Raw genomic sequence first — 14539 nt, forward strand, 5'->3', positions numbered from 1 at the left:
ATGCAGCAAGAACGCGATGTTGTAGGGTTTCCAGGTAGAAAGCGCTGGGGGCAAACTCTGGTGTGCAGAAACCTCACTCTCACCAAACACACGCATCAGCAGGGCTCATGCCGCTTGCACCGGTCGCGTTTGTTTAGCGTACTAATGCATCGGAAAGTAAACTGATGACAGTCGTCATCTCAAGGTGTGTGTGCGCGCGCGTGGGAGAGTGAGTGAGTGAAATTACATGACCAAATGCATTGTGCTTTTCGCGAACTCCGTTGATCAACCTTGACGTTTTCTTACCTTTCCTGTCGCTATGGACGCGAACGCAGGCTCTGCGCCATTCCCACAGGACAGAGACAGACTACAAAAGTGTTGGTTGTTGGTATTACCGGTCCCAGAGTGCTGGGGGGGAGCAGTGTGTGTGAGTGTGTGTGTTCTACTTGATGCATCATTCAAGCAATACAATGATGTTCCGGGCAGGACACAGGGCCAGACAACAGAGGCGGATTCTGTTGTTGTTAAACACATTTATCAGCAAGGTTTAAGTGCCACTTCTGATAATCGGGTAAACGCAGAATAACGGCTCCAAATATCGGTCAGGCCCCCAAATCAATCGGTCAACCCCTAACCAGGACACAGCAGTCTTATGGGTTAATCACGCCATGAGAGTGAGCACCGGGCAGTTACTCCAAGCGGACGCTCCACCAGGGCTCCACCTGTGTGCGCAAACGTTGGTGCAACGTGTGCGGGATGTCGGTCTGTGCATGCCTGCAGTCTGCCTACGGCTTCTCCCTGAGGAACGTTCTGGCTGGCCAGCTCATCTCATCAGCTCACCCATCCTATTGCATTTGCCCCAGCGTCATTCATCTACGACCCTCCGACACCGTTTCTCCACGAGCCGCTGGCACGGAACTGGGCCGTCCCACTCGAGACGCACGTGCGCGGCTCGGAGCCGAAGGCACGGCCCTCAGAGATTCCTGTTAATGACTCATCCCGTGTTTTTTTGTTTTTTTTTAATAGCGGGCTTCTTTGCAGCGATTTCCGCTTTTGGCACGCGTCTCAGCCCTTCAGCTGGAGAGACAACATCTCATCGTCGTCTCATCTCCTCAAGATGAGTCAAAAAACATTACGTCAGCACCATCCATTACAGAGCCAAGGAGAAGCAGGCGGTCACTGAAGCCTCCAAACAATGGCTGACACGTTCAGCTGAACAGTACAGAAGGTGATACTCACTGTGCTGCGTGCCGTTGTCCCAGTCCCAAGCTTCCACTATAAGTGTGTAAGACCGCTGTAGGAGAGGGGGAAACACACACACACAAAAAAAAAATCAGCACCACATAGGGGTATGAAACAGAACAGGAAATGCTTTTCAGAAACAAAGAGGGAGAAGTAAAAGCACCAACTCTCAAACGAGAGACACACACACAAAATACTCAACCATCCCGCTTAATACAGGAAGGCACCATCAGAACAGAATCAGGAGACACACACACACACACACAGCAAGGAGATACAGGCATGAATGAGACTCTTAATAGCAGTGGTTCTTTCACTTTTCTCATTTCATCAGAAAGTGCTCCTCACTAACGAGAGCATCTCAGAGGAACATGTCTGAAAACTTCACAGAGCCTGTTTTTTCAAGCACACTACAGGAAACAAAAGACGACGACGACGCAAGAGCTACGTTACGCACACGCAAAACACAACTACAGGAGGTCACTGAGCCAAGGGGATCGCGTCTACTGTTGGGTGCACTTTATGCTGTTCCTTTCCCCAAACTCCACGCAGCCGTGCCTGAACTAGCAGAGCTGGAGAGGTAGTTACTCCACTCCAAGCACAGGGACGTCAGCCGGCGTCAGGGTGGACCGCAGGTTGCACGGCAGGCGCCCGACACATGATCGTGTCGCCGCAGTAATATCAGCTCGACGGGCAGGCAACAAGTCAGTCCGTTCTAGATCAGTGAGTCTTCGTTCTGTCCGGCCGCCGAGCGAACTCGCGAACGACGCGACATTCTCCCGCCCTTCCCCAGCTGAGCTCGGAGCCGAGAAATCTTAAAGTGGGCGGGGCCACTGCGGGGAAAACAACTGCCATTTTGTCACCTTTAAAAGGCAAGCGGCCACAATGGTGCGACGCAGCGCGTAAGCCGACACCGTTAGCCGGGTAGTGAATTATTCAGCCTCCGAGGCCGCACGCCCCGAGCGTGCCGTGGCCTCTGTCCACTTCCTATGGCAAAGCCACCGTCTCCAGACCGCTCACATTTCCCTGGAAACAGTATTCAAAGGACTCGCTCGTTAACAGAAACTGAACGCCGCGTAAACAAATGAGGTAAGGCCGGGCGGCTTGGGTACGTCACGGCAGAGAGGCCCCGCAGCCAAAACCACTGCTTCGCCATCATTTACCGGCAACGAGAACACACCGTCACTCAGCTGACCCCTGCCGACCTCCGTGCTGGTGAACGGTGACAAAGACCCGTTTGGACTTACACGTGTGCCGTTCTCATCTCCGGAGGTGAAGAGAGGCTTTGCGACACAAATAAAAGTCAGACTGTGTGTGTTTGTGTGTCTGTGTGTGTTTTGGAGCTGTGCGCTGGGGCATGGGTGGTGTATTATGGGATTACTGTCTGGAAGCGAGGAGGCCCCAGCCACGCAGCCGTGAGGACACACAAGAGATTACTTCACACCAGCCGTGGATCATCGCGGCACACGGCGGGGCTTCTGACCTCGCAGCCCATCCCCCGGGTCGCGGGGTGGCACCCCCGTCTGTGTGCGGGTCTGTGTGCGAGAAGGCATTCGTGCGGCCTTGCTCGAGTGAGCACCGGTCAACGCGCAGGACTCGGCACCCAAGTACCTATCTCCTCGGCAGGGTGCCAGGGTGGGCTGTCCCTGCTATTGACCACGGAAAGGTGGCAGGGTCAGACACGGAGTGTGTGTGTGTGTGTGTGTGTGTGTATCAGTAGCACAGGGCATGGTCCTGTTCCCACACACCCTGGCTCTGATTAGCTGGATTAAATGGTTGGATGAAGATAAAGGCTGTGGGGGAGGTGTGCACTGAACGAAGCCCCCACCCAAAGCCCACTCCTGAGACAGGCCATCCAGCTGCGTTCCCTGACTCTCCAGGAACATCTCTCTAGCAACACACACACACACACACACACCTCCCTAGCAACTCACTCTCTCCGTCTCACTCGCACACAAACACACCCCAGAAATAGGCATCCGTGCAGACGGATGTCACCACTCACCGTTTTACAGAGAGCAGTTTCTGAAAGTCAGCCTACTTGATCAGACTCCTGATTAGAAAGTCTGAGAACGAGGATATGTATTATATATGCGCGCTAAGGAGGACTGACTGGTTCAGGCCCGTGTGACCTCATCTGCCACTCCATCCCCCAGGCTCCAAGCTCTCCTTCCCTGCCGGGCTTACGGTAAAGACCGCCACATCAACCACCAGCTGATCTGTAATGGAAGCGTTTTCTTGGACCGTGTGTGGCGTTTGACGCAGGCAGGGGGCGGAGGGCCTGCTGGCAGTGAACCCCCTGCTGCCACGAGAAGAGCAGCCACCTGCCCCACCCTGAAACCTTCCCGTGCTTAGACAGAGAGGCGAGGAAAGGTCGCGTCGTCACTGGGCCGTGCGCGCGGGGGATGGGGTGGGCTGAGCCGTAGGTGCAGCTTCCCACGGTGGGGACCTGAGTGGGGAGGGGGTTGAAATTAGAGGGTGCTGCAGTGAGAGAAGTTGCCGCTGACCCCGAGGACCTCTCATCAGGGATCTCATGGGCTTCAAAAGCCTCCCAAGATGCACTGCTAACCTGCGCACCCACACACCCACACACACACCCACACCCACACCCACACCCACACCCACACACACACACACACACACGGCCTCCTTGGTTACATAAACCGCACACCTTTATCAGAAGAGTGTGATTAAAAGCACTACAAAGCCACTCAGTACCTGGACCTAACGGAGGCATGGAGGCATGGAGGCATGGAGGCATGGAGGCATGGAGGCAGGGTGCCCCCCCCCCCCCCACAAACACAGCTGTCACTACCAAGTGACATCCGATTGAGCGCTCCTCACCATGGCGACGGCGTAAAGGTCATTCAGGCTTCGCTGGGCAGTAGGTGAATCGCGCATTCACACGCCTCGGACGCCGCAGGGAGCAGCAGGAGATTCAGCCTTTGTCGCCTGACCACCCGAGCCCGACCAGAGGAAGAGGGCTCGGTCAGGGGGTAGAAACGCACGTCTCCGTCCCTCAGGAACCTTTAACCGGTCAGCAGGAGGACAGGAAGTGTGGTTCACCTCGCACGCTTACTCACGGTACTCTGGGTATTCAGGCCTACTCCACTACCTTCTGCCTGAGACTAGCGTATCAGCTAGACCATCCAATCAGTGGCGAGACCGGCTGGATGCGCTGTCCAACGTCAAGCCCCGCTAGATACCACCAGGCCATTTACAAGCCAATGAAGGTTTTATTTTCCATGCAATGAAAAATAAGAGCATTCCTTGGTCCTCAGCCCTTCAGCAGACAAAATCCTCACAAACACGTCCGTGCGGCGGTCGGAAATTCTTCAGGCTCGCTCCAAAGCTCGTGAAACTCCCATGGTGCGCTGGACAGGAGCCAGGCTCCAAGGGTAGCATTCTCAGGTGCGCAGCAGAATGCCGGAGGGCATGTCCACCTGGCGGGCTAAATCTCAGCTTAACCGGGATCAGAGACGCTGCCCGCCAAAACCCATTCGAAGGCGCAGCAGACCCGGTGTCCGAGCGCGCCGCGGTTCGAAACCCTCGACCCTCAGAGAGGAGGCGTAAATCAACAAGGTCCTCTGAGCCCTGGCGAGCACGGTTCATTGGACGCGTTGAGGGCGGCACGCCCATCTCTTTTGAGCTGTCCTTCAGCGGGGATTTATGGGATTCGGATCCCGCCGTCTCTGCGTCCTCCCCGGGGACGAGCAGAAGGAGCCAGCGTGCTAATGAGAGCACTCCGTCTTCAGCGAAGGTCCTGGAGGGGGCGTGCCAGCTCAACAAGGTCTTGCTTGTGTCACTGCCGTCTAGACTCCTCGTCAGAGTGGCGTGGGGGGGTGGGGGAGGGGGGGTGTATGTGTGTGGTTGGGGTCGTCGGGGTGAGTGGGTGGTAGGTTAGCTAAACAGCAGCGACATGGCGATGAAGAAAAGAGATGGCTGTAATCAATCACCAGGCCGAGAAGTGCCTTCTCCTCCCGCCCACGCTCGGAGGTCCCCATGGTGCCCCCAGCCAGTGGGGTGGACAGGCTGCCCTGAAATTCATCTTGGAATGGCTGGAGAGAAACAGAGGGGCTAGCCTCTTGACTAGCATCTCTTCGGCCTTCCAATCAGTCTCTCTCCGTCTCTCTTACACAAGCGTGCACACACACACACACACACACACACACACACACACACACCCTTCAATTCCCTTCTATTCCGCCTTGCCACATTAGCAGTCGCTGCATCCTTTCAGAGCAACAGCTTCAAACCAGAGTGGCCTAATTTGTGTGTCTGCTTCAGAGGGCTCCTGCAGGTAATAACAGGCCGGAGGGGCAGGGCGTCATCAAAGTAAACAGCTCGGGCCCATCCTCTGGGAACCGGTGCCGTCTGGAGGTCTGAAGCGCGGGAGGTCTACAAGCCCGCACTGGCTTCGCTGGGCCTTCACTCGCGGGCTACGGGAAAAGCCGCGTCCGGTCCCCGACCTTTGATCCTGCAGTGGTTCCCCATGAAGGCGGCCGCGGCCGGATGCGGGCTCCGTCCCGGCAAGGCTGCGCCGACCTGCTGGCGGATGAGGTCGTTTGCCGCGACTCCTGTTCTGACTGACGTTTTCCACGAGGCTTCCAGTAACAAAGCTGTCATTTGGCTTTGTGCAAGGGGCACTGTAGGCCCAGGATGCAGGAAGCTGCAGCCCGACACGCTGTGCGGGCCCTGTGGCTGCTAAATGATATTCTGCTGCAGGAAGCCTCCCTTCTTTCAGCGCCGGGCTCGGGTTCCTCCGGGAACAATACGGGGCCCCGGCGGGAGCCCTCGGTGCGTTTTGTTGAGCTGGCGTGTGACGGAAGCCTGAAAACACGGCTGACGGAAAGTGACCCGCGGACAAGTGCAGGGCCCGGAGCCACCTGGGTGTCGCTCGCCCGCACCGCGTGCTGCGTGTACACGGCCGGGCCCAACCTCCGGCCAACGGGAGCGGGGCCCTGAGGCCCCACGGTGCAGCCAACCTACACCAGCTCCACATGCGCCCACACACACACACACACGCGCGCCCACACACACACACACACGCGCGCGCCCACACACACACACACGCGCGCCCACACACACACACACGCGCGCCCACACCCATCAACATTAATCATGTCTCTGGAATTACATTAACCCTGAAAGCCAGCAACAAACTAACGTCAGAACGCACCTGCCACTCTGTCCCCAAGTTGCCGCGGCGCTGCCGCCATTTCGATGCCCTTCATAACTAGACCATCACCACCAAGTTTTCTGAAAAATCAGGTGGTTGAATAGCCTCAATACAGCAGTCTGAGGTTTTTTTTTTAATGCATTTAATTTTTCTGCATGATTAACCTAGTTTCTGCTTTTCCGACTAACCCAGAAGTGCCATTTCTCCAACAGACACGTATAGCGCTTTACTGACTAAGCCAGCCTAGTTACAGCAGCGCTGAGAAGCCTGGTAACTGCCCCTCTGACGCCAGCTAAAGCCCCATTTACCACCATTAACATTTCCAGCAGGTTCAGGGGTCAAGTGGGAATTAAAGTGGCCGTGCGCTAACGCGCTTTAATTACAGCGGCACACCTGCTCACCCTTCTCATCCCCGCTGAAAGAGTCACACGCACAACACCAGTCGCACGCAGCCCCGGCCGGGGGGAGGGGACCGAGCAGCGGCCAGGTAAGGGCTGGCCGAACGCAAGCTGGGAAAAGGCTGTCCGGCTCTCCGATTCCCTCCCCGTTTCCTCACTGACGGCGGCATTTTTTTTCCCTTTTAAACGTCTCTCAAGCGACGCGGTACGTGCCCGGAGCGTTCCGGGCCTATACCGTGACATGGTAAAAGAGGCCAAAGCAACGACTGTCAGCACTCAGCCCTGCACGGGAGCGCAGGGTGGCCAGACACCTCCGCTAGGCGAGCACAACCAGCGGTAAGGCTGCAGATGCCTGCGAGTCACTGGCTTCAGACGCCACTCTGGAGCAAGATGTCCTCCCCTGACCCTCACCATCCAGCAGCTACCTTCCACCAGGCCGAGAGCTTCCTCCAATCCTTGTGTGTCGCCGCCCCCCGACCCAAACGTGACGTACACCGGAGCCTAAATCCAGAGAAAAGCCACTTAATCAATCGATAGCGCTTTGGCAGGGGCCGGGAGAGTGTCCTGCCAAAGACGGTCTCTAAAAGGAGCGCTGCCTTTGTTTTAAAAGCAAGCACCATGTAGGAGTTGCAGAGTGGGAGGTGGCTGGCCTGAGCTTCTGCAAACCGTTCGGACTTGCTCGTTTTTTCTGCCGCTCAAACAACCGCTCGAGCGCAGGAGCGAGTCCGGAAAAACCGACCAAATTGCCCGGGGACGGCTGAAGCACCACAGTGGGCTTTACTGTCAGCACACGAGAAGAGGCAACAGAGGGCAGGAGATATCCCTCTCCCCCGCCCAGACAGAGGAGTAACGCTGTGGGGGGGTTAGAAGAACGCAGAGTTCTTCTAACGCAAGTCAGGCTCGGGCAAATCGCCTACTAACTCGCCCAGTCTTTCAGCTCCTAAAAATATCTCCCCCATGACTGAAGCATTCTGGGGCATGAAAAAATGCTGCTCTATAAAGAGGTCTTCCCTCCATTACACAGGAAGACACAAAGGCAGCACTGCCCCTGGTCACGAGAGAGAGAAAATATTTATTGAGGTGGCAGAACACAAAGCCATTTTGTTCTGGTTAAAGAGAGGAAGAGGATGGAAAAGACAAGACCAAAAAAAAAAAAAAAAGCAAAAGTGCCTCAGATTGAGTTCACGACTCCCACTGAGCACATTCAAGAGTAAAAATAAAAACTTAGGACGCTTCACGACGTGAAGACAGGCAGCTGGGGGAAAAGCAACACTCCAGCTCTGCTTGTGTAATACGACAGGCGGCCTGGATATACATGAATTAACACGCCACTTACCGCCTTTGTTTTAATGGCCTCTTCTTTTGGCATTTACTGCATTAAGCCTGAATTTGAAATGCCTCTCACCACAAGTTCTGAAGAAGCTTCATGCATGGCACTATGCTGCTTCCACAGCAACAAATGACTCACAGGAAGAATACTAATAAATTTTATATATATATATATAAATAAAATTACACACCCCCACACCCACACACACCCCCACACATTTACATACATTATCCATTACACACCCACACACAAAAACGTGGACTCTAAGGCTGAAACGATTTTACTAAAGCTTTGATTACTGAAGCTTCTTTTTATCCATATAACTACATCCACTACATTCACACACCACATCAGGCTTTACAAAATATGTGCAAAACATCCATTAGGTCGAAAACAGATTGGGTAGCTGAACTCTAACGCGGTTTTGCTACGTTGCCAGTTTTGTTGTTGGTGAGATTAAAGGCAGGTGGCACTGTATTAAATGCTACCATAGGAGGGAGGATTACATGAAGTCAAAAGTGACTTTTTGAAGCATTTTTGCACGTGTTCTTGAATCACTGGCAAGCGACGGAGAGTCTACGGACACGGAGAGTCTTCACAGCAGAGAGGTCGAGCGGCTTCTGGCAAAAATGGTCGACGAACATGTTTACTAAAAAGCGGACATCGACTCCAGCCAGAGTCTGAACATCACGCTTGGGTCGTCACCTCAGACACAGGAGAGGTTCGCACAGCGGGATGACGGGGCATGACCAGGAAGGTCATGCAGTCATGCCACTCCAGATTTACGGAAGGTTCACTAGGTTAGCTACGCGATATTGCTGAATTTTACCGGAGCCATTTCTCATATTTATTGCCAGAGATGTCAAATTTGACACATTTGCATCTATGCAGTAGACATTATTGTAAAGAGACGAGTAAGATGTTACATTTGAATGAAGGAACTGTATGAATGAAGGAACTGTATGAATGAAGGAATTCTGTTAGGGAATCACCTTTCCTGCACTAGGGATCTGCTATATTTTGAGAAATCCAGCTATGGTTTTCAAAAACCATTTCTACATTCACACAAATGTTGAGGCCTGCTGAGTGCACTGTAAAGGTTAGGGGAAGTAGCAAAAGGCAAAATGAGTTTTACCTGGTTTATTTTTTATTTGTGTAAACCAGACTATTTTATGTTTGCCATATCAGCAGTCATTTAGCATAACTACACCAACTTCACCAACAATCAAAAATAACGTTTAACAACTACTGTTCCGTTCGCCGACGAATGCGCTGCACATATCTTGAACACGTGAAAAAGGCCACGTGAAAAATATCAGATACCTTTTTAAAAAAATGTTTATTCCTTTTTTTATTTACCTATTTGTTTTTGCATTTCAGAAAATGTTTTATTTGAAACTCAGGATGTAGTAGGGCACTAAATTAGGCTACGGTATGCAATTTAAATTCTATCGCCACAGCGCTAGTGGACACGGCCAAGTGGGTGATCTCTAAGCCTCACCAGACCCACAATTCACAGTCAGCCTCCATCATCAAGCACCTGCTCTAATGCTGAACTGGACAATTACTGCTTTTTGTTGGCCGGAGATTTAGCCAGCTGTGACGGGCTAATTACACAGTCAATAGTGTAATCAGTGATGCGGCTCAAGCCCTTTCCCAGGTGAGGCCCGAACAAGCGGCTGTGCTGCAAGCCTGGCTAAGGGGGAAGGGAGCTCGAAGCGCAACGGATAATTGTTTACTGAAGGCCCGTGCCGGCGTCTCCTAGCAACCGCCCGGCAAGCTCCCAATCAGGTGTAGCCGACGCCGCTGCGTAGCCTTGAAGCGCGGCAGCCCCTTAGCTTTGACGGACGGTCGCAGCTGCTGCTCCACCTTCAAGGCGGGTTCTCCGCCGGGGGGAGCAGAGAGGGAGCGGCCCCTCCCGCCTCCATGCTGTCGGCCGTAACGGGGGAAAGTTACTGCGGACCAACGTCCCTGCGACACAGCTGGTGGGTGGTGACCAGTGAGAAGGTTTTAACCCACAGGCTGACAGTAACTAGGCACTGGAAGCAGCATAAGAAACACGCACGGTAAGAACCGTGCGTGCACACGCACCCACACACAAGCCCACACACAGTCTCACACCTCCAAGGTAAAAAGAGCTTCTTGCATATACGGTTACAAGGTCCTCTGGAAAATGATAGCTGTCCATTAAAGAAATGAGATGCTATCTTGCCATCAAAAGCAACAGACCTACAAACAGACCCACCAGAGACCAGCCTCTGGCGCCTCAAGAAGCCAAGAGTAAACGCACGCAGCAGGAACAAATCATCCCCTCCGACAGGTGGCAGACTCGCCGCTCCGGGCTGTGGAGCGGTGCTCCGGATCTCTTTACCATACAGAGATGCGGTTACACTCTGCGCACATCGAATGGCTTTGGGGATGCGGCAGCACCAGAGGACACGTGCAGTTTCATTAGGAACTGCAGATGCAGCACGGCTAGCCTGCCTACGGAGAACGGGCTCCAAGACAGGACTCAAAAATCATGGACATAGTCAGTAGTCATGCCACTAAACCAGTGTGGAGATAATGAGTAAATAGGACATTAGTTAACGAAGGTTATCCAATCAAATCAGCTGTGACAGAACCACATAAAGACAGGTGGTTTGATAATGAGTTATACATTAACTTCTATGGGTAGGGGCCATAACAAACGGGGCAGGTGTGGTAAAGGAACGGTGTTTGGAGCTCTAAAACAGACTGATTAAGGGAGTGCTGGAAGGCACAGCTGAGTGATTCCAGGCGAGCTCAGTATGTCTGGGCTCCTGTCCAGAGCTGACAGTCAATACTACACAACATCTTTTTTGTTGTTTGAAGGTGCGACACACAACACCCACGTCATCCGACACCTGATATCAGCATCAGTGATGCATCCTACCATGTACCTACAAGGAAGTGTTTCAGATATCTGACAAAACACTGATATGCAAGCACCAGGGACATGACGTAGTCTGTACTTGGAGCATATATCTTTTTTTTAAAAAGGTAATAAAAATGTCAAAATGTAGTTTAAGAGTCTGTGCTTCAGCAGAATATGGCTGATCGATATACACCCAGGAGGGCAGGAAACAGAAAGTACAGGCACTCACACATGGTACCTGCAGTGACGACCATCTCTCAACCACCAACACTTGACGTTCGAGGGGGCAGAGGGCTTTGGGTGGGGGACAGCAGTCACCTTATGTGCACTGTCCAGCAAGGACCAGGAGTAGGCTGTGCCTCCTCAAACACGCAAACACAGAGGGTGAGCGATTCTTAAAATGTGCGCCAAACGTTGCGAATTCGCGGAATTTGGAGCAACGCAAGGCTTTCATTCATCCTCGGCATGGCTTGCTCCCAAAACATTCACACGGATGTCTCCGCGAGGAGATGCACGGAGCGGCGTAGGGAGGCTCAGCACCGCACGGTCCACGACCCAAAAAGCGTCGGGGTTCTCCAAAAATCACCACCAGTCATCACCGTTACTGCATCCATCTCAACTTCCTAAACCTCGCATGCTGCCGGCAGCTTAAAAGCCCGGCACAGCCAACGCACTCCCAGAAATTGTGCCGTTAGACCTCACGGAGGAAATGCACTTACCGGCCATGCGAACTGAAAGGGTATCACGATCTTCCCAACGTCGCTGACTTTGTTGGGGTTCGCCTTTGCGCTTTTAAAAGAGAATATATTTCCACCAAGGACGCCGGTAGATCCAGCACCGAAACTGCACTGGCCGGCGGTCGTGATTTCAGTCTGGTACTCCTTGAGGCAGACTTTGAAGTAAGTATCGCACTCGTCCCGGGTGCAGCGCTGATCCTGAGAGTTCCGCGCGCCGTCGCAGCAATCCCCGTCGTACAGTTCGCCGTTAATGTTCTCTACGGTTAAGAGCTGCAGCTCGAAATAGCCGGAGGACCGGGACACCTACAAATAACATTAAAAATGGAAGAAATTTTTTTTTACAAATTACCCCGCTAAAGAAAGGCCTTCCAAAGACAAACACGCTATGTGCATAACACGTTCGGGTCTCTTCTCGGTGCAACTGCACTAAATGAAATGAAATGAAATGAAATGAAATTAGAGGACGCGTTTGGCGTTAGAAGCCGCCTCGTGCGTTCGGCTCGAGGTTCCGTAAATTTGAGATCACTAAGCGCAAGCTAATTGTTGCAAGGAATCAATGTGCAATTGTTTTGCCACCCCTCCCCTCCTTCAGTGACTGAAAGAGCATCGTAATTCAACAAACTGTTCAAATCTGGCATAAAATCAGCATACATTTTTTTCTCGAAGCGATGGCAAGAAATCGGCGATGCCAGTTATCTTAAATTTAAAACATCTGATTCCTGACAATCAAATTGCGTGATCACATGCTCTTAACCGACGGCTGCGTAAATCAATTATCGATTGCCATCAGCGAAATTCATCTTTATTTGAACGGCTGACCAAATGATCAACCTATGCATGTCAACTTTTAACTCTGGATTACTTCGGTCATCCCTGAATTCATGAGAAATATTACTGAAAACCAGCAAGGCTCTCACCTTCGTCCATATCGTTAACACAAGGCACGCAACCGAAAGCCAATTCGTTATCCGTGCGCAATTCCACATGCCTCCGATTAATCTGGAATAACCAAAGAGAGACAAAGGATGGGAAACAGCCGATGACCGGCGACAGGATCCTGCGCTCCTGACATGCAAAACTGGCAAGCGTAGCGTCGGTCCCCTACTATGCCTGCTCCCTCCGTCCGCTCCCTCCACGGCAAATGAGACGTTTCCCAGCTACCGCACGCCTGAGGATGTCTCGGCTGATTGACAGTTGAGTAAACCACTCACAGGTCCGGCTTTCGACATTATGGTGAACACCGCCTGTAGGCCAACCACCGGTCGCGGGGGCGGGCGGTCTTCGTAATCTTCCAATAAATAAATAAATAAATAGATAAATAAATAAGTAAGTAAATAAACAAACAGGTTGCATTTGCCACTACAAAGGTGTAATATTTCACAATCATTCAGTCGATGGTAAATGTATATTTTATTATGTATGCAGTGTGATAAGTCAATGTTAAGTCAAATAGGATATAACTACAATGACAAATTATTTCTATATTTCCATAGTGGGCTTAATAAATTGGTAGGTGTCGCACCTCAACTTTTTTTCGCAATTGTCTATTTCTTCTCACAGCGCAGAACGTAAGCGGTTTAGTATTTACATAAGTATGTGAGCTGTAAGTAGGACTATCAGAACTATTTACTATCTCACTTTTGAATTTAAAGCCAAGCGTGAAGACGAAATCACAAAGATTATGAAAGAAAGTTCTTCAAGACTGAAAGACTGGATGACCAATATTAACGCGTTATTTATATATATATATATATAAGCACTTTGTTTGCACAGCTGACGATGGACCTCTGCCCGTAACGCCTTGTTTCTCTCAAACCTTGTGTACCTCACTACAATTTGAATATCTACATGTCTTGCTGCAGGACACTGCAGTTGCTCACCTGCAATATATATATATATATATAACTGACAAGGCAAGTATTGTAAACTCGCTTTCAGTCCAGCGGCGCGGCGGGATTTGGCACAGTTCAGAGCGCCCTCTTTCGCACGTTTAAGCTTTACCTGCAGCACAGCAACCAGTGTTCCCAGATTAGAGCCGCAGTGTTACTGGGCACGCTTGCTTCACAGGATGCTTTCTTAATGTGATTGATTGATTGATTGATTGATTGATTGATTGATAGAAAAAAGAAAGAATGAATGCTTGACATTTGCCGTTGGATGAACCAGCAAGAAAAACTCCATTTCTGCATTTTTGCTATGGTACATCTCCCAGATATTTTTTCTCCTCTTGTATCTAACGTACCATTAACACTTAGGTTAAAAGGAATCTAACCTGGTCTGTCTTAAGAATGGCTTCTTTCCAGCGATAAACTCTGCGGTTAGCTTCAGCGGGCAGCGCACACACGAGCGAGGGCATCAGCCTTTTGCGTGCGTTGGGAAAGGCATTCGCATTAAAGGAAATGAAAAGTAATCCAGAGCGCAAGTGGTGCGGCTGAACAGGTTCCCCTTCGCTTGGCGGCATGACATCTTGACACTCAGCGTCTACACACAGCCCAAGTGAGCAGATGTAAGAGTGTGGCTGGAGCAGGCAACACGCTTGCTCCAGTCACCCAAACTTCACATGAAGGACAGTGAAGAGTAGTGGCTGCAATGGTAGCAACAAGGCGGATGTGGATGGGGGTGGGATGGAGTTGATGGACAACAAAGAGGAGCCCCCCCCCCCCAAGACCGTTCACATACACGTACAGGTGGCGGCATTACCCCCTGTTATCTGTAATAATCCCCTTGACCCACTTTAAAGCCTCTTTCGCGGTGCCCATATCTATCACCAATGCGAAA

The 14539-nt window shown here is 51.7% G+C and overlaps 1 protein-coding gene across 2 annotated transcripts in view; it reads right to left on the reverse strand.

Annotated features, from left to right (window-relative positions):
* The window catches only part of jag2b (jagged canonical Notch ligand 2b), a 32736-nt gene extending 19843 nt beyond the window's left edge, over positions 1–12893 (reverse strand). For both annotated transcript variants that reach the window (XM_035524324.1, XM_035524323.1), the window contains exons 1-3: positions 12679–12893; positions 11744–12064; positions 1219–1273 (exon numbers count right to left, since the gene is read on the reverse strand). In XM_035524324.1, coding sequence (XP_035380217.1) covers positions 1219–1273; positions 11744–12064; positions 12679–12747 — 445 coding nt within the window. In that variant the 5' untranslated portion in view covers positions 12748–12893. The remainder of the gene's footprint in view (positions 1–1218; positions 1274–11743; positions 12065–12678) is intronic.
* Between the last annotated feature and the right edge of the window lie 1646 nt (positions 12894–14539).

The sequence above is a fragment of the Electrophorus electricus genome, chromosome 3 (genome assembly GCF_013358815.1).
Source record: "Electrophorus electricus isolate fEleEle1 chromosome 3, fEleEle1.pri, whole genome shotgun sequence".
Lineage (NCBI taxonomy): Eukaryota > Metazoa > Chordata > Actinopteri > Gymnotiformes > Gymnotidae > Electrophorus > Electrophorus electricus.